General features: G+C 41.7%; 1 protein-coding gene across 2 annotated transcripts in view; it reads left to right on the top strand.

Annotated features, from left to right (window-relative positions):
• Positions 1–7,297: 7,297 nt before the first annotated feature.
• Positions 7,298–23,486, top strand: part of Slc17a6 (solute carrier family 17 member 6) — a 39,746-nt gene continuing 23,557 nt past the window's right edge. Inside the window, exons 1-4 of one of the 2 annotated variants that reach the window (XM_050122099.1) lie at positions 7,298–7,383; positions 9,059–9,061; positions 10,073–10,325; positions 11,752–11,870. In XM_050122099.1, coding sequence (XP_049978056.1) covers positions 7,298–7,383; positions 9,059–9,061; positions 10,073–10,325; positions 11,752–11,870 — 461 coding nt within the window. The remainder of the gene's footprint in view (positions 7,384–9,058; positions 9,062–10,072; positions 10,326–11,751; positions 11,871–23,486) is intronic. The other variant, XM_050122098.1, reaches the window with a different exon arrangement.

Raw genomic sequence — 23,486 nt, 5'->3', positions numbered from 1 at the left:
AGAGTGCAGCAGCTGAAAAACATCACCACCACTCTGGAGCCATTGATTTCTCTAGTTATGATTATAGAATGCTTATATCCTGATTACACTGTCTGTTCTATAATAAAGCTATGCATTTCAGCCTTTGCTTTGGGAAACATCACTCAAAGTATTCTAAAAGTGTGAAAGACCTCCACTTTCTGCTTTTGATGGTGTATCCATTCATTTAGATTGCTTGCTTGAATTTTTTTAGAGACTTTCACACGTGAGCAATATGTTTCCATCATTTATATCCTTCATTCTCTTCCTTTGAATTCCTTTTGTGTACCCCCAACTCACTTTCAATGTTATGACCTCTTCTTCTTTTAACTACTGGTATATGTGGTGGGTGTACGTGGAGTGTGTGTGTGGATGTGTGGGTGTGTCTGTGTGTGTTGGTGTGTGTGAACTGCTGGCTTTAGTGTTGCTCATATGTACATATGGTTAGGGCTTGCCCCTTGAGAATTGTCTAACCTATTAAGGCTCACCATGCAGGGGACTTAGCAGCCATTGATTTCCTATAACTCTTCATCTAAAGGTGAGATCTGGAGTGATTTGGCCATCCACACTTGCACATCAGTGACATCCTTGTTGTTCAGATTTTGGTTGGACGGTCACATTGTTAAGATGTCATAGATGCAACATCCTTTATCATATACAGAAGATGCTAGCTCACAAAAGACACCATCATCCTCTAACTTTTACCAGTATCTGCCCCCTTTCCACAATGTCCCCTGAGATGGGGTGTAAGGGATGCATTGTAGATGTATCAGTGGGGTTGGACACTCTGTAGTCAGTTGTACAAATAATGCAGAAAGTAGAGAGAAATTATAAGCTCTCTAGATGTTGACTGGCAGGTGGGAGCTTTCAATGGTCTTGGATAACTTCTTTCAGGGAACATAGTACATGTCAGTATATGATGACAAAAGGAAGAGACTCAATAACCCAGGACAGAAAAAGAATAAAATTATTACAGAATCCAGAGGGAGAGAAAGACACAGCCAAATCCCAACATGTCTTCTTTGTAGCTTGATAGTTTTATTCTCTATGAAACACTATAAGCACCAAGCACACACTTTTAATCCTAGCACTCAGTAGACAGAGGCAGGTGGATATCTGTGAGTTCAAATACAGCATGGCCAGGCAAGTCTACATAGTGTGTTCTTACCTCACAACAAAAAAAAAAAAAAGAAAGAAAAAGATAAAAAGAAGGAAGGAAGAAATGAAGGAAGATCAGAAAGAAATATCATAAGCCACAATGACCTCTGACTTAGCTTCATTAATAATGGGAATGTGGGTTTTTTTATATTTATACAGTTTGTACCTCTTTTTAACTCTTACTTTGTACAAGTCAATCCTTATGTGACCATAGATTTTCCTCTAAGGAAATACATTTTAGGGTTTCAAAGAGACTGATAATTTCCAACTCCTTCTGGAATTTGTCACCAGACTCTGCAGAGAATGGTGATAGAGGAGTTCCACCCAGGAAGCTCTGTCCTGGCATGGAACATAATTGCTATTCTTATTATTTCTGCTAGTGGTTTCTGTTTGTTTTAAATCATGGGCTATTCCAGGCCCAGGGTCAGAGTACATTAATTTTTCTATTGAGTATAGAAGGAATAATATTTCTATGATTCTTTTTAATCATAAATACAGATTGGAGTCACACAAAGGGTGTATTTTACATTTGAATATATGCATACATTTTTCACCATGAAAATATATATACCAAGGCATGACACATATTTTTAAAGATATTTTACTTCAATGTATGCATTTGTGTCTGAGTGTAACTTATTCAGGCTTATGTAGATACCTAAAGAAGTCAGAACATGGTGTCAGATCTGCTGGAACTGGAATCATAGGTAGTTGGTTGTGAGTTACTTAATGTAAGTGCTGGGAACTGAACTCTGGTCTTCTGAAAGAACAGCAAAAAGTCCACTGAGCCTTCTTTCCAGCTCCGGAAATGTGTATTTATTTAACATTCCCTGCTTACATAGCTTTATTTAGGTAGATGATAGAGAAATCGAAAGAGATTCTGTATTAGGCCACTAAACACAACGGCATGGTTGTGTTCTGCACATGGAGCCCAAAGTGAATTATTTCTTCTATTTCTATCACTCAAGAAATTGTATAATGATAATTTATTTAAAAAGACTCTGAGGATAACGCAGCAAAGTAAAATTAAATAAAGCTGAACTGAAAACGGTCCACTTAAAAACCCTTGATAAGAACAGAGTCAGCCTGAATCCCAGAGCTTACTTGGCCTAGACTGGAAAGCCCTCTGGGGTTATTACAGTGAACATTAACTTAAGCATCCAGAGGCAAATTAAGCCATGCTGTCAGAAACTGAAGCATATTTCTCTCTTTGAGAATTTATACTTTCTGCTTTTCTCACTGAACTCATGAGTTCACGACGACCAAGCCAAGGGTGGAGCTAAAGTAGAGCTGAACGTTGACAACAGACAAGTGTTTCATTTGAGAGTCTTGGAGAACTGAGAATGCTGACTTGTGATATCAACACCACTAGGAACAATTTATATATGACTTTCAATATGATTCATGCATGTTACCTATAATACACACACACACACACACACACACACAAATGTTCCATTTGAGAGACTTGGAGAACTGATAATGCTAACTTGTGATATCATCACCTCTAGGAACAACTTATATATGACTTTCAATATGATTCATACATGTTATCTATTATATACACACATATATATCACTGCATACATACATGCATAAATAAATGTGTGTGCAGTGATCTGGGAGGAAACACAGTTTACAAGGGCATCACCATTTAATCTGCTCTACAGTCAGTTTTAGCTATCCCTCCCCTGTGTAAGGTCAGCTAACATTTCTAAAACTCAGCACAGCAGAATTTCCTTTGTATTCAAATGAGAGATTCTCAGTCAATTAGTTTATAGCAGAAAATTAGTAATCAGTGATGATTGCAAACACATTGGCCACAAGTGAGACTCTAGTCTTGTAATTGCGAATTTAATTTTAACAGATAAAAACAGAGAAAAGGGTAAGAAAAGAAGAAAAAAGAAGCAGTAGTGTAAATTACATAATTAAAGGTTACAATTGTTTTTAATGTGTTAACATAGCCTTCCACCAGAGGGCAACATTTGCAAGACATTTAAATAAGCCTTCCAAGTATTTCCTCACATAAACAAATGTAAACCTGCCTGACTGTTGTGGGTAATCCCTTATGTAAATACCAAGGTATCCATGCATACAGTTATTTGAACAATCATATATGAAATGCCTATCTCATCACAGATAAGCAGTAAGTCTCTATAAGAAGATTGAATTTTCAAAAAGAAACCTGCCTTTAAGCATTTTTGCCACCCTCTCCTTATATTATTATTAACCTTAAGCTTAAATATTGAAAGACCTTAACACTAGCAGCAAATAAATGATTCCTATCCAAAAAAAATAAACCCAGAAGCTGTGTGATTTTGCAAATACAATATATAATAGAGATAACTTACTGAAAACCTTTCTTTGTACCCACAAGGAAAGGAAAATTTATTCATGCAAAGTCATTGAGCATCTTATGACAGCAACAAAATCCGAACCAACCCCAAGGCAGTTGCTCTCAGCTGCCTCCTCCAGGCTGCTGGTGTTCAAAGTGTGATTCAGAGAGAGATGAGTCCTGGACACTTGGTAAGCTTACCTCATCTAGGGCTCCACCTGACCTCCTGAATTATTTCTCTGTTTTAACAGGATCTCTGACTATGGGAGAGTACCCCAACTCATTCTGCTCCATCATCCTCATTACCAGGCACACAGTTTACTGTAATTTGTAGAACTCATTCTTCTCTAGAAAATGGAGATAAAAAAATTCTCTGTTCAGAGAATTGCCAGGGATGAATGAGGTCACCTGAGTGTGAACCATTCATAAACTGTAATCTGTTATGCACATGAGTTATATGAATGAAAACCTGTAGGGAAAGCTTCCTCAGAGGGAAAGCAGATGGTGGAAGAGAGAAGATGGTTAAATTTAGACAGAGAATTTATTTACAGGGAAAAGGAGAGTGCCCATAGATGTGAAGGCTTTTAAAAGTATCTGTACATTGTATTCCTAAGGATCACAATATATTTGCCTAAAGACGAATCTAATGAATTTACTAGGACCCAAGGAGTTCATGATCAGCATTTGGAATTTTGGACCACATAAAGAAGGCTGAAGAAAATCTGTTGAGTTGCCAAAAAGGCACACTATAGTGGGGCCAGCTCCTCATGTGAGCAGAACCTGAGGACATCACTCAGTCTCTGGGAACTGAGCAGCAATTCTTGTAATTTTCTGTGTTCAGTACCTCCTCTTCTTCATGGCTATGCTTTATCTCTCCCCTGATGGGAATCTTCTCCAAATATCACCAGCCCTCTTTGTACAACCTCCCTGGCCATGAGGCTGTTTTCATTTTCTAGGTTTGAATTTCTTTTTACATATTAGGACAGACAAGGGTGTTTTGCCTCCTAAAATGTTTCCTGTACACCTTTTCAAATAATTATTTTATCATGTCTAATCTTATTCATAATTATTTCTAATGACATTTATGAGTATTTTCCACGTGACTTGTGAGATCTTTCAAGGGATGTTCCAGGTCTGGTCCAATTCTCTGCTTTCAACAAACGTGTTTAGAATGAGTAAATCAATATTAGCTCTTATTTCAATTCAGAGTATTGCTGGGAAAAGGAAGAAAAACGAGGTAGTATTTCTCAATGCCAATGAATGTAATTATTTACTCTAGAAGCAGTGTCTTCATGCCAGAGTACTATTTCTTGGACTATGTATGAATGATGCAGCCATGTTGGGTTTTGGTGGATTCACCTCTAGTCACCTGGGATGGACCTTGAAAAGGGTGCATAGGGGAATCACTTTTGCATCATCATCCCAGATATTTAATATCACTTCCATCTTCACATACACTTCCACAATGAACATATCATGGATATTCCTAAATAAATGTATTTCAGTGAGTTCAGTCGCTAAATGTTTGTACAGCTGTATTATGAAAGATGACTGTGTAAAACAAGTCCTGGGGGCACAGAATTTTGTTTGTGAAGAGACAATCTGATAAGAGGTTTCTTCTTTATATCCAATCTCCTATGGAAGTACATAGTGTTCACTGTGTGGCCTTCCAGGGAGACTTTTTTGAAGATGAATTTATAGTTTTTTAAAATATATAATATAATATTATATTATATATGATATATATTCCTATGATGCATATGTACTAAAGTAATAAAAATATGCTACTAAAATCCTTTCCCAACCATACTGCCTAGTTAAAGATAATTTTGCCAGCATTGCATTTAACAATTACAAAGGTGTTTTTGTCTTTGTGATTTTTGTCATCCCTATCTTTGGAAAATACAGTTTTCACACATCATTTAAAATAGTCAGAGAATGTTTTTATGAGATTCTGCATGTACAGTTATACCTCTGGGATGCAACCCGACAGTCCCTATAGGAAACCCACTCTCCCTGTTGGTTCAAATAGCATTCAAAGTTTGACCTTGAGAATGTCGCTCAAGGCCAGTCTGTTTCATAAACACTTGCCTGAACTGCATCTAAGAGGGCTATAGCCCATGTGGATGGCATTAATAATTTATATTTATTCAGCACTATTTAATTGTTTTGCTTAATGAAATAAGCTCACTCATGTTATACATATGCATCCAAGATGGAAAGTCTTGTGTGATTGTCTCTCAAAATAAACAAACATCAACAGCAAAAATAACTTCCCTCTTGGGAGAAGGTATCATAAAGGGGAAAAGATAAAATTTCAATAGAATGTAAGTATATTGAAATAAAATGTTAAAACATTACCAATTATTATTTGCTGACAATTATAAGTATAGGCATAAATTTTACCTGTATGGAGATAATTCAGCAGTGTGCTGTGTATTAGGTCATTTAAAACAGCTTAGGATCCCGAAGAGTTCATATCAAACTGCCTGTCGTTTACTTAACAGAGTGCTCTAAGGCTACAGATGTCATTTTCCTTCTGTGTATCCTCCTTCTGTCTCCTGCCTTCTTTGTCCCCCTCCATTTCTTTCTCTCTACATCCTTTGTTGTTCGTCTTAGGAGTTGAATCAAACGCAAACAATATTATTATAAATCCCATAAACATTTGCTTTATATCCGAGGGATACCAGGTGTTCCTGTGGGCACCACACACCTAAGGAGAAGCTCCTGCAGTGTTGCTTCCCCGCCATGCTGTCAGAGCTGGCATGGCCAAGCTGGCCAAGCAGAGTAACTTGTCAGTGCTTAATAAAGCCCTCCTCCCTTGCAGAGCCAAATGCAGTTTTCCTCCTGAGAACTCTGCAGACGATGACATCTCCCCACTTGGTTTCCATAGCATCCATTCCTGAAGAGCCCTAGAAAGGCCCTTGGTCAGGGCTGTGCTCCCAGCTCCCCTAGGAAGTTAGCAAGCTGGCTAGCCAAAAGCAGCATTCTGGGTTCCTGAACTTCCTCTGTCCGTGGTGCTGAAATGCTTAGCTGCGACTCGCGCACACTGATGGGCGCGGTCAGCTTTTTTGGAAAGTCTCCCCTGAGTCTGCCTAAATCACAGCTGTGTGTCTGTTACTCACTCTCGTTCGCAAAAAGCAGCTAACCTCAGTCTAAATTCGACTCTGCCACTCTGCCGCAGAGCATACTTACGCTGGCGCGATGGGAGGAGACCACGTTAAGGCAGGAAGCTAACAGCAGCTTAGCTCACCTGAGGCCTGGGAAGCTCCCAAGGGTTCTGAGAGCTATGAGCTCTGATCAGCAAAGTCACCGTTTTAGACAGTAGGGGTTCTTTTGCCTTTCCCCTAACACAGGGTTCCGTAGCGTTTCTGTTTCCTCTGATTAAAAGCCAGCGGATTTATTGCAATAAGCCTTCAAAACCGGGAATTTGCATTGTTTTTCTGTGAGCTGACTTCCAGAACAAGCACTCCTCATCAGCACCCGCCCAAATACCACGGCACTGCGCGCGCCCTCGGCCACCGGATCCTCCCCTTCCAATGAGACTTTGTGACTCTGTGTACCAATTCTCCTATTAGGAAGTCCGTGGGCTGCATGCAGCTCTTCTGTTGTCCTCTCTTTCTTGCTCTCTCTCCTCTCTCCAACTCACAGCCTGGCTGGAAAGCTCACCTCTGTTTGCTGAGAAGAAAAAGCCCTACCTTAACCGACCAAGACTATGCGCAGAACTCGCCTTTCATAGCCATCATAATTTAAATCTGGCAAGGTTGGACACCAGTCTTTACGAGAATGGAGTCGGTAAAACAAAGGATTTTGGCCCCGGGGAAAGAGGGGATAAAGAATTTTGCTGGAAAATCCCTCGGCCAGATCTACAGGTAAGAGAAAGAAGCCCATGCTCACCTGGGGCTCACTCACTATGACAGAGGCCATTTCTGTAAAGCTTGGTTATTTAGCGAGATTGTAGCATGGTGGGAAAGTATTTTTCTTGCTCATTGCTGAATCAAGGCTACATTGAGAACCTGTTTGTGAATGCAGGGATGTAGTATTAAATGCACCTGTCGTTTTGTGTGTGTGTGTGTGTGTGTGTGTGATTTTGTGTAATTACCTGGGGATTCTCATGTCTTCCAACCCAACTCTTAAACCTCCTTTACAATCTTGAAATGTCCATTCAGCACCTATTTAGAAATCCTGCTGCTTTTGCTTATAAATTTCCCAAATTTAAATTCCTTTGATCCAGACAAGTGAATAACAAAAGCCAAATCCCTTTCAAGAATAAATGTCAAAAACTAATGATAAAAAGAAATTTAATCTCAGCTGCAGAAAAATAATGAAGACTTTCTCATGGGAAATTCTGTATTGAATGAAACTGGATCAAAAAATATCAATAGTTGATCATTGATGTTTCTCTCATGAACCTAAAAGGCCAGATATGTACTTTTATTTGTTTGCTATGTAACAAATAATTATGTTATTAGACAGTTAGGAATCTTTCTCTTGTTGGGAAAAGTCACAGTAATTTAAGAACAAATAGAACCATAAACTGAAAAATTATTTTGAAAGTAATAGAAAAATGTTTAAATCCTATGCTTTTCATAATCATTCCACTAAGCATACTATAGTTGGTATGATTCAGGTCCTGCTAGATGTGTTATATCTTATATGATATAATTTTTTTGTTAGTGATATAAGCAAAATAAAGGAGAGAGCAGAGAGAGTAGGAAAGTGGGTTCTGAAAAGCATTCATTTTTACATGTGGAAACTGAAGCCTTGGCTTCAGTGAGAGTTGTAACCCAGATGACCCGTGTACATCTCTATTTTCAAGTGGCTTGGTTCAGGTGGGCTTCAGCAGGCACCATCACGCACCTCTGCGGCAGTAGATGCTGCAAGCACCCTGCAGTCTTGCAGCTGTTTGAGACCTCTGTGAGGTCGGAAATTCGGGTGCAGAGTTCATCTTTGTAAATGTTGGTATACAAAGTCAAGGCAAAATAATCAAACCCATTAAATTTCTTCTTTGTATAAAGAAATGCTTTGTTTCTGGTACTTGGGTTGCATATCTGTGATAAACACCCACGTAGTCTATCCACAGACACATTAATTACCTGTTCTGTAGTGGAATTTGATACAATTTGAAGAGAGCTTCAAGTTTCTTGGCAGCCATAGTCCAAGCTATAATGTTAAAAATTTTACAGACTTCACCGGTGTGTGTGTGTGTGTGTGTGTGTGTGTGTGTGTGTGTAATCAGTGGTGCACCATTTAATGATGGGTATAGGATTTAAAGTATCTACAAGAGGGATTGAGAAAAAGTTGACCAATTGTGTTGATATATCAAAAATACCAGTCTCATTAAAAGAAAGCTATTGATTTTTAACCTGTTTTCTTATAAAAATAGGAATTTTATGGATGTGGTAGATATGAGAACAACATCCTCTTTTCTCAGGGCCATTCTAACACTCCAATCCTCTTTTCCTTCCCCAGTCCTACAAGGATCAGAATTGATTGAGAAGAGTCAAATCTTATGAAATAAAACGAGATTTCCTCTTAGTGGTACAGAAGGTGGTGTGGGTGCCCCTCAGTAAATCCGAAAATCAAATTTTCTGTGTCTGGAAATGGGCCCGTAATATTTTCTGTGTGTTGTAGCTGAGATAGTAATGACGCAAGATTGTGACTGATTAATTATTCATGTTGTAGGAAGGAAGCTGAAGTGTCAGACATATGCTGCGGAGGCCTTTGTTTCTAACAGGAGTAGAGAGAGAGAGAGAGAGAGAGAGAGAGAGAGAGAGAGAGAGAGAGAGAGAGAGCAAAAGAGGGAGGGAGAGAGGGAGAGAGGGATGGAGGGAGAGAGAGTGAAGGATGGAGGGAGAGAGGAGAGAGGGAGGGATGGAGAAAGAGAGAGGGAAGGATAGAGGGGGAGAGAGAGAAAGCGAAAGAGGGAGGGAGAAAGAGGGAAAGAGAGAGGGGGGAAGGGAGAGAGGAGGAGGGGGAGGAGAAGAGAGAGAGAGAGAGAGAGAGAAGGGGAAGGAGTGATGAAGCAGTTCACCAAGGTAGAGGATTGGGAAGTGTTTGACAGGGTAGGATCAAGGAGCTGCACCTGGATAGAGTTGTCCCTAACCTGTCAGGCCCTTCTCAAGCCCTGGAGTTGAGGAAAGGACTCACAGTAGCCTGCATTAAAGCACCTGTGAGCCAGGGAGGGCATCCAGCAGGGGACACTCTTTTCCCAACCCTCTCCCTTTCACCCTGGTGACCTCAAAAGTTAGGGCCAAGGGAATGTGAATGGAGATCAGAAAGATGATAGAACTGGGGTTCCCCGAGTTAGGCCTGAGGGTATTAAGGTGTAGGTGCTTCTGCCCAGGAAGGAGTGTAGAATTTTAAACAATTTAAGAGTACCTAAGCTCCGTATTCCCAGCATTCTAACTAGTCAGCAAGAAAGAGGTCAGAGACCAACTCGCCAGCTCCTGAGGGTCGAGGAAACTGAATGCTGGCTGAGCTTAGGGCATCTTTGTCCCCTAAACTCTCTGGGGGAGGTGCCTAACCATAGGCATCCTTGCTTCTTAATCTGACGCCCAGGGTACTGGAGAAGAAACAAGACACCGGTGAAACCATTGAGCTGACAGAGGATGGCAAGCCACTAGAGGTGCCTGAAAAGAAGGCTCCACTGTGTGACTGCACCTGCTTTGGCCTGCCTCGCCGCTACATCATAGCCATCATGAGCGGCCTCGGCTTCTGCATCTCCTTTGGCATCCGCTGCAACCTGGGTGTGGCCATTGTGGACATGGTCAACAACAGCACCATCCACCGCGGAGGCAAAGTTATCAAGGAGGTGGGCATTGGCAAAGCCCCAGTGGGAACTCCCTCCGCTAGCCACTCACCTGTCTAAGCTTGTTTTCTCCACTGGAACCGAAAGGTTTGCATGTTGTCTAGACCTTCCCTCGGTCCATGTATTCTGGAAAGGACCACTAGAGTGCTATTATCTCCCTTTTTCGCTAGGTTCCCGGCCTCTCCTCGCTCATTTGCAAGACGTAAAATAGTGTCTAGCTCACTAGATTCATATAAAGAAGTACCAGCTAAGAGCTAACAATATTTGTTAAATCTAAAAGAAAGCATTTTTCTTTAACTGGAAAGTGTAACATTATAAAGTTCCCCTGGCTCCCTTCAGATCACACCCGCCCAGGAAAACAAAGTTAAAAACAGAAAACTTGTTTTGTTATCTAACTCAAACAAGCAACAAATCCTGCAGTCAAATTACCATATGTATAACTGGTTTCACCAGCATCTCTTTAGGCAAGAACAGAATTCCAGCTGGGAGAGAAATACCCAGCTGGGTAGGGAACTCTGCTGTTTGTGAAAGTGGTAGCAGTGAGGTGGGGTGAAGAGGGAGAGGGCGAGCTGAAGGTCACAGAGACCTTTCCAGGGACCTTAGTAAAACTGCTTCGTTTGGTGGCAGAAACTGAGAACACTCTGAGGAGCCAAACTAGAGTCCCTGGGCCCTCTGGAGCCCAGGATACTCAGGACATTCTCATTGCAAGAGAAATAACGGCAGTCCCAATTACCCGGGCAAGGTAACAGCTTAGACCTTTACAGTAATTCAGTAACTTGCAGATATTTAGCTCCAGGTTTATGAGAGGCGCATCTTGTGCTGTGGACCAGTGTGGTCTGGGCGCAGTCAAGGCTTGACATTCACACAGCTCTGAAACAGAACCTTAGCCGCTGCCCTCTCCCCGCCACCACACACCTTCTCCAAACTCTCTGCCAGACTGTTCCCAAACTCTTTTGTCCTGCCCACCCAGATTTGGTGGAGACACCTGTTCTGATCCCTTCAAACCTTTTTTTCTCCCTGCGTTCCTCTTGAGGGTTGCATTTTATTATGGGAGTCACCCCACTACTGCATTCTTACTGGCTGGCAACAGCCAAAAGGACCTTAACCAATATTCTTTTCGGAGAATCCAAATGTCTTAACCCTGTTAAGGAGGTCCCAGGTTCACTGACCACAGTCCAGTCCGCAAGGAAGCTTGGTGGCCCGTATTTCATTGGGAATCACAACACCTTTCTTTTAAAAGGAGTCCCTCTTGTCAGCAGCTATTTTGTTACGAAACGAAAATTAGGCCCCTGACCTCGGTGTTGCAGAAAATGTCCTGCGTGTTTAAAGGTTCATGGCACACAAACCTCCAAAAGGGAATTAGGAGCGCTGACTCTGCTTTGCCACCCCTGACCTGTTGTTTCTTTGTGGTTTTCCTCTGTTCCTATAGAAAGCCAAATTCAACTGGGACCCTGAAACCGTGGGGATGATTCACGGCTCCTTCTTCTGGGGCTACATCATCACCCAGATTCCGGGTGGATATATCGCGTCGCGGCTGGCTGCCAACCGGTAAAGCTGCGGGGAGTCTGTGGTTGGGTCTCCCGGCTCGTTTTCGCGCAGGTTCTAGACCGCCTGGGGAGTTTGGAAACTCCCTGAGGGCGTCTCCTTGTCTCTGAACACGCCTCCCACGCTGCAGAACTCCAGTGGAGCCTTGCCGGCTGAAAGGGCTAAGGTTTTTCAAGCCCTTCTTTCTACAGGAGTAGGCCAAGGCTTGTTAGAGAAGTGTCCCCATAGTATGCGACTGCGTGTGTGGGGGCAAGCGCGCTCGCGGGCGCGCGCGCGCGTGTGTGTGGAGGGGTATCTGTGTTGGGTGCTGCAAAAAATGGGGCAGTGATGTAAGGCACACAAGTGGGAGAAGAAGGGAGTGCTCAGTCAAGTGCCGGGGTGGTGCGGACCTCTGTCAGGGCGCAGCAAAGGCTAGCCCCTAACAGCGCCCAGTTGGTGTTGTGAGCCTGGAGGATTTGTTTCTATGGAGCCAGGCGGGCTCTAGGGCTCTCGGAGTGCGATTCCACCTGTTAATGAGCTCGGTGCTTAGGGGCGGGAGTGAGCTGAGCAGCTCAGCTGAGTCCCAGGGCCTCAGACTTTCAGACCTGCAGTGGTGGCGGGAGTCAAGGTCCTAGCGCCTTCTTTCAGGGGCACCCCTCCTCCAAGATTTACCTACAGAGGCACTGGCGGTATAAAGACTTGTGAGTGAAAATACCAAGGAGCAGGGCATGACTACCGGGGGACTACAGATATTTCTTAGCATAGTAATTTGCTATAGTAAATAGTGTAGTTTGCTTCACTGAGTGTATTTTAATGAGAAATCAAACCAACAAAGCTAAATGTCTCTCTGCGTCTGAACCCAGGCTGAGCATTGTTGTCCCCCGGGTTCTGTGGCTTACAGATGCCACGTAAAAATTCCCGGGTTTTCTTGAGACCTCTGGCGTGTAACGCCTCCCCTCCTCTACCACACCAGCGAAGTGGTCAGCACCTGTAGGCTTTGGTTCAACCTTTCTTCTCCCGAGCGCTCACTTGCATCTCTGGCCCCATCCCCAGGCTTATCCTCCAAGGATGCAGACTGAAGAGGCTGCGCGGTTTCGAGGCCTCCAGGAGAAATCTTGGAATTTTATTTTAGTCGTTTAGATCGTACAAGTGGCGATTTCAGGGCGGCTGGCCAAAATGTCAAATGGAGAGAGACTAGTTAGAATATCTTTTGAGTATGATCTACAAAGGGTGAGGGCTCCCAGCACTCGAACCCAGAAGGTGGCTCCCTCTCTGGTAAAACAAAGCAAGATTAAAAGACTAGCAACATAAAAATCCCAGTTTTATGGGCTCGATAAGCAAAAATTTAGTAGGAAGAAATTTTTAAAGAAAACATTCACTTTGTTGACGCTTAGTGATTAAGAACACATTGCAACATTCTGCGTTTTGCAAATCTGTAATAAAGGTTTTTTTTTATTTTCCCCAAAATTATGGCTTAAAATGTATATTTTCTGAAAGTTACTATATATAAAATATTTTTAATTCAGGGAAAAACAACAGAGAATTTACTGACAAATGGATAAATAAATCATTCTAAATGATATCAAAAATCTCAACTCAAGGTCATAATTATGCTTTGAGAGTTGTGGCAGACGGGAGTTCTCTGCTTGCAAAAGGTAAATGGCTAAGGAGTTCCTGTCAGGAACAAACACCAAGGATTCCAGTTTTTCCTGTTTGGGATAGCAGAAAAACAGATTTTTCTGATTTATTTTATTTTATTAAGCAAGCTTATTGCAAACTTTGGAGTCCCGTCTACCAAGGATGAGCGGCTGACTAGGTACCAGGTAGCTGGGGGTGATGGGGGGGGGGTTCTTCAAAGGAAAAACTTGGAAGCTTTAGAATTCTAATTTGGATCCAATTGTTGTTACCTTTAAACGGATATTCAAAGGACAGACTCCATACCTCCAAACATGATATTTTAACCTCTACCAGCCTGAGGAAGTTCACAATGTAGCAAAGTATCACGAAGATACAGATTTAGAGAGACACACTTTTCAGAGCTTTGACATATTTGCTTCAGTTTTATAATTCAGCAAACCTTCTGAGCAGGCATAAGCTTCCTGTGAAAATAGACCAAATGGCGAGGACATTTTCTTTTCTACTGATAAAAGCCTTACTTGATCAATAAGAAAAAGCAAAACCTATCTTAAGGGAAGATGATCAAAATCATAAATAATGCAGCCAACCAGATGCTTCTGTTTTTAAATATGCTTTGAATGTTCATCTGGCGTTAGAAACTGTACGTAAGATTTTGTCCCAAAAAGCTCTCTACACACGGACACATGACACTCTTGTAGAATTGATTGGAAAAATGAATGTCTCCTGCTATTTTTCTTTTCCCAGAAATAGCAAAACACCATGGGGCAGGTCTTTGCAACTAGAGACCTGCCAGCCTGTTCATTCACGCTGCTGCTTGCTCCTCCCCCTTCTTCTTCTCCTCCTCCTCCTCCTCCTCCTCTTCCTCCTCCTCCTCCTCTTCCTCCTCCTCCTCCTCCTCCTTCTCCTAGGCTGAAATTCCCTGGGGCACAGAAGATAGCTTCTTTTCCCTCTTGCCTTAAAGAGGCACTTTGGAAAGTGTTTGCCCTAGCTGTTAGTGAGGAAGAAGCTGTGTGGAGACTGTTGGAGGAGCAGGACAGGACGGAGGGGGGCGGGGGGGGGAGTGGAGGAGCTCCTAACTATGCTCTCTGCTCATTTCTCAATGGAAAATAAACAGGCACATTAGACTTCTCCATTTTCTTGATAAGTGAAAACAGCTTGCTCTTGGTCAGGATTCTGACTCTGGGTCATTTTATTGATCAAATTCTAAGTCTTTTTCTTTCCTGTTCATTAAGAGGAGTTGCTGAGGGAGTCAGGAGGGAAGACATTCAGTTCAGTGGAGCACTTTTTACACTCCCCTCCCTTTGTTTCTCCTTGAGTCACTGCACTCAGTGGGAGAAGACTTCAGTCACCTCCAGGGAGGGCCTTTTGCTGAGCTTTCAAAGGGGGACTCCTTTTAAAATCCCTAATGCTTTAAGATGAGGACATATTTAAAACAGTGATAAAAATGTTGGGGCAAATCAGTACAGGGCATCTGAGATGGTGGGTTAGATGCTGACAAGGTATGTATTTGTCCTGCATCTAGGCTATTGTAAAGGGCTGTGGCAAGTGTTTAATTACAGGACCATAACCAATATTTTTTTTGGGGGGTAGACATAATTAAAAAAGGCCAAGGACATTTGGTGGATATATTTTCAATGTATAACAATGTAACTGTCCTTGCCAGTATTACTTAAACCCTTTGTAGACATTCCCCCACCAGCTCCTATCCTGTCTAGCTCGCACCGCACTATGGGCACCAGCAGGATCACAAGGCTATCTTGTTCTTCCCTTGGTCCAATGCCTTCTTTCTTCCAATTCGGAGTCTTATCTGTGCTTCTTTGTTTGTATTTTCATGGTGACATCTCTGCCATGTTGAAGATTACCTGACCCTGATACATATTTGTTAAGGAAACCAAATGAGATTTAGTCTCCAAAGCCAGACCTTATAGCTTCAAGATCCTGAATATGTTACTTAATAACTTCCAGGCTCAAGAGTCTTCCTTCTTTCATCTTCTTGTCAAAACCAAAGGGCCTACTTCATTTTGCTGTCCTGACAGCTAAAAGAGAGGTTGCATATGAATATGGGGAGGTATTCAGAACTATGTAATTGCTGACACAAATTTAAATTAAAAAAAAATTAAGGACATACTCTGTGATCATTAATCTTATTTGTTTTAAAATAGTACGGTAAATGAATTATTTCCACTGTGACAGTAACATCCATGTTCATGTGCTGTATTTTTGCTTTAAGAATCAATTCTCCCAAACTGATTATTTAGAATTAGATTATTGTTCACTAAAATTATACAAACCTCACCTGAAAGCTTGAAAATGGCTATTTTTAAAATGGCAGTATCAGTCAAACATGCAGAGAGTGCTGGGAATTCTGTGCATTTTATCTTTGAGTTCTAGTCTGGGGTAAGTACATCTAAGGAAATTCATTGAAGTTAGGGGTTAGACTTCTGCTTTGAAGGCTGCAGTCATTTCTCTCTTCTCCTGTCCTCTAAGGAAGGTAATCCACAGTGCATTGTTTTGTCTTTATAATGACTTCTGCTGGAGAAAAGAAAAAGATTTTAATTTTTAAAATGTTTGTTTGGCTAAGAGAAAGCGAACCATACTTCTTGCAGCACGTTCTTCTCCTCTGACAAGGGATCCTGTCCTGTTAAAGATGGACAGAGCTCATCAGGCCCAGCGCCCCCCCACCCCCCGCGCCCGTTTTCCAAAATAAATATGAAATATAAAGCCAAGGAGAGGGTGCCATCCATCTTGCAAAGAGACCCCATCAGGCTCCTGTACTGCAGGAGCACAAGCTTATTCTACAAGGAGTGTCATAGCCCTGCATCCCACTGTGGGTTCCATTGTGAGGCTCACTTACAGATTCAGACTGAGCCATCTGCTCCTTGAATGAAGACTCCAATCTGTCATGCCTCAAATCCAGGGATAAATCCATGAATTAGAGATCACAAGCCCAAGGGATCCTTGGTGTATTTTTTTTTTTTTTTGAGCAGAAGCATACACGCTGTGGGGGTGTTCCTCTCTGTGTGTATGTCTGTGTATATGTGTCTGTCTGTGTCTTTCTATGTGTCTCTAGTGTGTGTTTCTTTCTCTTTCTCTGTGTGTATGTGTATGTATGTGTTTCTCTCTCTGTGTGTATATCTGTGTATACATGTCTATCTATGCCTCTAGAGTGTGCATGTGTGTGTGCATGTGTGTGTGTTTGTGTGTTCCTCTTTGTGTATGTGTCTGTCTGTGTCTTTTGTCTTCTCTCTCTCTCTCTGTGCATGTGTGTGTATGTGTGTTCCTCTCATAAGTGTGTATCTGTGTGTGTGTGTGGGTGGGTGGGTGGGTGTGGGTGTCTGGGTGTCTTGGAATCTAAACTCCTTTGCCACAGTGTGATTCTGTTCTTTTCTCTGAAGAGATGGATTTCATGCTTCACAATAGGCTCAGAGGATAGTTTGAATTTCTGCAGAAAAGAGGCATTTATTTCTCCTCCCCACTCACTCATCCCTTTGCCCAGCTGGGCCCCAAGAAGATTGCCCCATGACTGTAAGAAATTTAGACGTTTTATGTGCAAAAAAGAAAAGATTCTTCTGGAACTCCATGTATTTTCTTAATGTAAAGGCAGCAATCATAGAAGGCATGGAAATGAGACATCCAAATGCGTGCGTTAGAACTTTTACCAATGTGCATTTTTTTAAATAAAAATAAAACACTTTTAGTAGATTTTTTTTCTTGCTTTCCTGATTCTAAAGAATGTTTTGTCAGTTTGATTTTTATAAAGAGATAAATGACATTTTTAGGGTTAACAACTTCACATTATCTCAGGTCTAGGTCTGGACACTTTTTTTCTAAGTCTTTCTCCTTCTGAGAAATCAAGCATCAATGATATATTAAACTAATAACATATCGGAATGAGCTCTGGGAATGAGTTCCTAAGATCTGACACGGATCACACAAGTCCCTGTAACCTGTGTATCCATCGATGTATGCATCTCCTGCTGTCTTTTTTACTTTTCTAGCATCTATTTTTATCTTCCATCCATCTATTATCTACCCTCTATCAGTATCAAATTACCATATATCTATTATTTGTCTGACTCTTCTCTTCCTCTGTCTCTACTTACCCTTTCACTAAAATGTCAACCTCCAGATGCAGTTTCTTAGCCCTCAGTGAAAAATATTTTCAATCTCTTCTACATGAGAAAATCATTTAGACTTCAAGCTAAGAGCTTGCTGCAGGGGACCACCATCCTTCGGGGCGGAAGTGGTTTCTAGATACCGAGTCTTTTGTGGCCAAAGGTTGGCTTTTCTATCTCACTCACCTAGTAGCCAATCACACATCTAGCTGCTTTGCCATTGTAGGCCCGATAGGTTAGGTATCTGGGGTAATGGAGCCTTTTATTATTTTTTCTAACAAAAGAAAATACCCTTTGCCACAAGACGAATGATGGAAAGATAGGCTGGAGCGGGGAGGAGTCTCCAAGGACTTGCACGTGCTTTGCTGACAGAGGCCTTTCTCTCTCTCCATTCTACAAACCCCCCCCCCCCCCAGCTCTGGTTTCTACATTGCACCAGTCGGCAGACGCACTGCAGCTTCTGGGTGGGGGAAGCACGGGGCGTTTTGCAGGAAAGTCAGGTAGGCAGCTGGTAGGATAATTCTCCCGCTGCTTTATGCCACCACTGGGGCAGTCTAATTTCTCTGTCGTGAGTGATGAAGTCGTTTTTACAACTTAATGATGTACCTAGGGACACAGAGGGCTGGCTCCAGCCTGTGCAATCCTCTTTTTTTTTCTTTCTTCTTTTAAATATGAGAACAGGCATCAGATGTGACAAAGGGAGGGGCCCAGGCCCCAATTTGATTAGATTAAATAGATTAAAACTGCCTGAGTCAGTCTATTCTTGCAAACTCTGCAGGAGGGGATTAGTCCCACACCTGGGGTGAGAACACGCGTCTCCTCTTAAGTAACAAGCCAAATGGCAGCAAGTTGATTGACTTAGGGAAGACAGATGTCCACTGCAAGGGTGACAAGCCACCAGTTTTTCCTGTCTGCAGGGCAAATCTTTCTGGGGTACAGGTGATTCTCCAGGGTATTGGGGGCAGAAGATCACAGAAATGTATAAAACTGGGAAATTGACGTCTCGCTCCTGGCAGCTGAATTGCATGTTAATCACGCATGGGTCGCTTATGATGTAGGTATTGTTGGCATTTGCAAGGTTTCCGGTCCCCGTAGAGGCGCTGAGTCTCCTCCTCTCGTTATTCACAACCAGTCCTGCGCAAGACCATAGAGCGGGTGATCATTCTACGCATAAGGGAAAATGGAATGTGGGGGAGGGGCTGGAAGAGGTGGGGAAGGGAAGGAATATGATCAAAATGGTTTGTATGAAATTCTCAAATAATTGACACGCTTTAAAAAAAAAGAGAGAAATAGCAGTATTGTGTGTGCATGCAGGCGTGCCTGCGCGTGTTTGTGTGTGTGTGAGTGCCTGTATGGGTATATGTTCACAAGTGTAACATAGAAGGGAACCCAAGAGAAATTAGTTCTTCATCTGAAAGGACTCAGAGAATTCATTTTGTCCGTGATATTTGAGCTAAATAATGAGAAAACCAAATTTAATCTGTTTTCGTATAATTTATCACTTTGAAAAACAACTTAAATAAGCAAAGGTCCTTCATTTTATGTCATAGATTCTCATAGTGAGCTTTGAAAAAAGTAAGAGCACCCATAAGTTTCTAATGCTTCCGTAGCGCAAAGAAAATAATTACACATTAGTTGATAAATTTCATTCCATTTTGTTCTGCTTCAATTTCTTACAGCCTTATCTGACTGATAACCATACCATGTGTGGGTTCCTGTGTTAGAAGTTAGCTATGAGCTATCAAAAAGAAGGCTAAACAACACAAAATGTCTAATTTAGATCTATCTCGCTATATATACATATATATTTCTATATGTATTATATATATTTTCTAAATATATTTCTATTATATTTTATAAATTTATTTTGTAAAGAAAGTTCTTTAGTTCATTGTCGAAATGTGTATTTACTGGAAGCTTTTATTTACAGTTTAGGATTCCAGTATACATTTAAATAAATGATAGTAACATAAATACATTTTACATGCTGTGGAGAAATGACTTTCACAATTCAAAATTAATGATGAACCAAATTGGCAAACATTCATTTCAGGTAAATTTTCTTTTTTTTTTTTTTACAAATACTTTTAATATAAAGTTGAATATTTCCTTGCTCATTCTTCACCCTCACATAGAGAAAAAGACAGTCAACATTAAATTAGTTTCTTTATTTAGAAGGATTACCAAGCAAACAGAAAAAAGAGCTAAGACCTTGAATATAAATTCAAATTCAAAGATTAATTTATAAATATGTAATTGGTTATTCATATTACCTTAATATTCTTCTGCAATACAAATTCATTAAAATGTTCTTAGATAAACTATCTTGTTTCATGTTGTTAAATGCATTTGATTGATGGGAAAACATTGAAAGCACACTTTAAAGGAATTTAAAAACACCAGGATTGTGAAATTCAGTTCCTAGGTGTGAAAAATCTGTTCCTGGCCTGAGGATGCCTGACAGTAATGTCACTTAATGTAAACACTGAAGAAAGAAAGAGACTTCACAGTTGAATAAAATATAAACAAGAATCTAGCTCTTAGGGAGCAGGAGAGATAAATGGCTCAGAAGTTGTGAGCACTTGCTGTTCCTGCAGAGCACCTGGGGTTGGCTCCCAGCACCCACCCTAAGCACCTCAAGGTGGCCTGGGATTACAGTCACAAGTGATCTGCCTGCCTCTAAGAGCTCGTGCACACAAGCCATGCACATAAACACCGGTAGGCATACACACTTAAAAATAGCCTGTGCATTCCTTTTTATAAAGAATCTAGCTTTTAGTCAAAAGCAAGGAAAGGTGGAGTCAGCCCCTTTGAATTGGAGCACAGGAGCTCTGGGAAGGAGGAGAGAGCAAGTGTGTTCAGGAAACTTTCCAAGTGTGTGACTGGTTACTTAGCAGGGGGATTTACCCCCTTCTATACAGGGCTATTGGAGGGTAGGAAGCAAAAGGAATGCAGTTTACAAACCTTCTTCCTAGCTGTATGCTTTTCCCAAGAGGAACACATTGAATTAGAGGCAAACACACTGCACACATCACTTGTGTGTTCTTGTCTTCCTTTCTCATATGGCCCCGTATGATGAGTGTCTTGACACTTCATTTGCTCATGAGAGAAACAAGCACAGAATTAGCTGAGTTACTTTCTGTAATACAACCAAAGTTTAAGAGATGGAGCCAGGTGTGACCCCAGGAGCTCTGATTTCAAGTGATGCTCTTTGCTAAGCACACTGTTTCTCTCAGCTTAATCATGTGGTTGGTTTGGTTTTGTTGGTTACTGTTTTGAAACAGAGTCTCAGTGTGTAGATCAGGCTGGCCTTGAACTCAAAGAGGTCCTTCTGCCTCTGCTGCTTGAGTGTAGGATTATGGCTTGTGTCATTATGACCAGTTTATATGGACTTCCTTTAAGTGTGTGTGTGTGTGTGCGCACGCGCATACTCATGTGCATGAGTGCATGAGTGAAGGTGCCTATCACAGTGTGGGTCTGGTCAGAGGACAGGCTTGGGTGTCAGTCTTCACCCTCTGTAGCATTTGGGACACTATCTCTTTGTTGTTATCTGTTCGCATAAAGGTACAGGCCCACAAGCTATGAGGCATTTTCCTGTCTCCACTTGTTGTCTCACCATAGGTGTGATGACATTTCTGAGACCCACTCCCTGGAATTTCTGGCTTCTGGAGATTGAACTCAAGCTTTTATGCTTGTACTTTAACTCAGCAACTATATCAAGTAAGGTTTTGTCACCAGGAACCACCCTAGATTCCAATCCAGGACTGGCAAGCTGAAGCCATCTAGGGAAAGTAGTTCAGTCTCCTAGAATTGACAAGGTATTAGAACTACAGCCTAGAATTTTAAGTCAGAAAAACAGAAAAATGAACAACTGGTTTAAAGGCATCGAGGCAGAGAAGATGTAAAGAGCAAAGGTTTGTTACTGCTTGCATGTCATGCCATTGGTGTATGTTTGTTAGCGTCTTTGCACAAATGTATTAAATGCTCATTTCAAAAGAACATGCCTCTACCCAGAACATTTTACTAGTGCCACATAGCTTGAGCAAGCACATACCCTGGCTCCATTCTCCAAGACACAAATGTGGGAAGTGATGGAGATAAAAAGAATTTCTGGAGTAGGCCTTAGAAAATGTATTGTTAAGCACTTTAGGGACATCTGTCAAAGAAGACCAATTGGAAATCAAAGTAGTTGTGTGTGTGTGTGTGTGTGTGTGTGTGTGAGAGAGAGAGAGAGAGAGAGAGAGAGAGAGAGAGAGAGAGAGAGAGAGAGGAATTAAGGAATTAAGGTAGGTAGAGGGTTACAGAGTGTTATCCACATCCTAATATCATTATTTGTTTCCCTATATGTTTGAGGGATGATGGGGCATCGATTAAAAGACAAATGGATCTCAATCAATCCAGTGTTGCTTAATGGGAGATAGTATTCCTAGTATATTTGTTTCATGCACTTTATGCTTCTAGAACTTCAATATGACATGAAACCACGGGGCATTGTGCAGTCATTGAAAAAGCATTACCATCTAATTGGGGCAGAGTTGTTATGGGAGGAACAGGGTGAGGAGTAATGGCTCTCTGAACAGTACTGTCGTCTTCCATAGCACGTTCGTTTAATCTTCATGCTACTCCCTTGGCTGGAGCTTCAGTGTGTACATTTATAGGTGCAAAAAGCGAGACCTCCAAATGTCAGTGATGACCACTCACCCAAGGGCATCCTCTGTAGGAAGCCAGTTAGTATTTGAATTCTCTCACTGTAACTACTGAATTTATGTTCTTTTAAAAAAAGATTTACTTACTTTTATTTGTGTACACACATACCTACACAGGCTAGAAATGGCATAAGATGCCCTGAAACAAGAGTTACAGTGCTTGCAAGCACCAACATGGATGCTGGATACTGACCTCGCGTCCTCTGGAAGAGCAGCAAGCACTCTTCACTACTGACTTGTATCTCCAGTTCCACCTTTAGCTGGCACCATGTCTGCCTGTATAAATACCTCAAGCAAAACATGCTTGCTATTTAGACTTTCTGACTTGCTAGTAGGCAAAATCAGGCTGAAGAATTTGGCTCTTGATCCTCTTTTACTTTGTGTTAATTTTTGCATCTTGAAGACAGTTTGGTTGCTAAAATGCTTGCTGCATGCATCAGGGCCTATGTTTGATCCCCAGAGCACAGGTAAAAACGCTAGGTATAGCAGTAGGCTCTTGTAATCCCAGCATTACAAGGGGGAGCTAGAGATTCCTGGAGCCTGCTCATTGGCCCACTGGCCTAGCATACATGAAGAGTTCTAGGTTATTTCTGCCTCCCAAAACATGGATGACTCCTGCAAAAAGACATCCAAGGTTGTTTTCTGACCCCTGTATGCACAGGCCCTCACAGACACATAAACACAGACAAACATGACATCTTTCATTTCAGCATGTGCTTCTGGTTTTCCTTGTTTCTGCCCTCTGTGAAGAAAGAAAGCCCATACTATAGGCCTTCCTCTGTATGTCCCCCGTTTGTGATGACTGGGGTTACCTAATACTGTTAAACCAGTGAAGCTCAGAGCAAAACCAGCAAGATCGCTAGGATTCTGAGACATGCAGTTCTCAGGTCCACACATACCCTCTGAGTCTGAAACTGAGCCTCAAAATTTATTTTAGCAAGTCCTTCACCCATCATTACGTTTGCCCTAGTGGAGACTCCACAGTGCTAAACTCTTCTTGGTTTGTAGCTTCTTTTCCCAGTCAGCTCTACACCTGCAATTTCTTTATTGAAATCTAGACTTTCTTTACAAAAAGTCAACTGTATTTATAATGATCTGTTCTGACTGGTGGTGATCTCAAGACGCTCTTAGATCCCAGTCAGGGACAGCTTTCTCTCTCTCTCTCTCTCTCTCTCTCTCTC

The sequence above is a fragment of the Alexandromys fortis genome, unplaced genomic scaffold (genome assembly GCF_014885135.2).
Source record: "Alexandromys fortis isolate MF-2015 unplaced genomic scaffold, M_Fortis_MF-2015_v1.1 scaffold_170, whole genome shotgun sequence".
Lineage (NCBI taxonomy): Eukaryota > Metazoa > Chordata > Mammalia > Rodentia > Cricetidae > Alexandromys > Alexandromys fortis.
The sequence above is the reverse complement of the archived record's forward strand: the minus strand, read 5'-3'. Positions and strand labels throughout refer to the sequence as shown.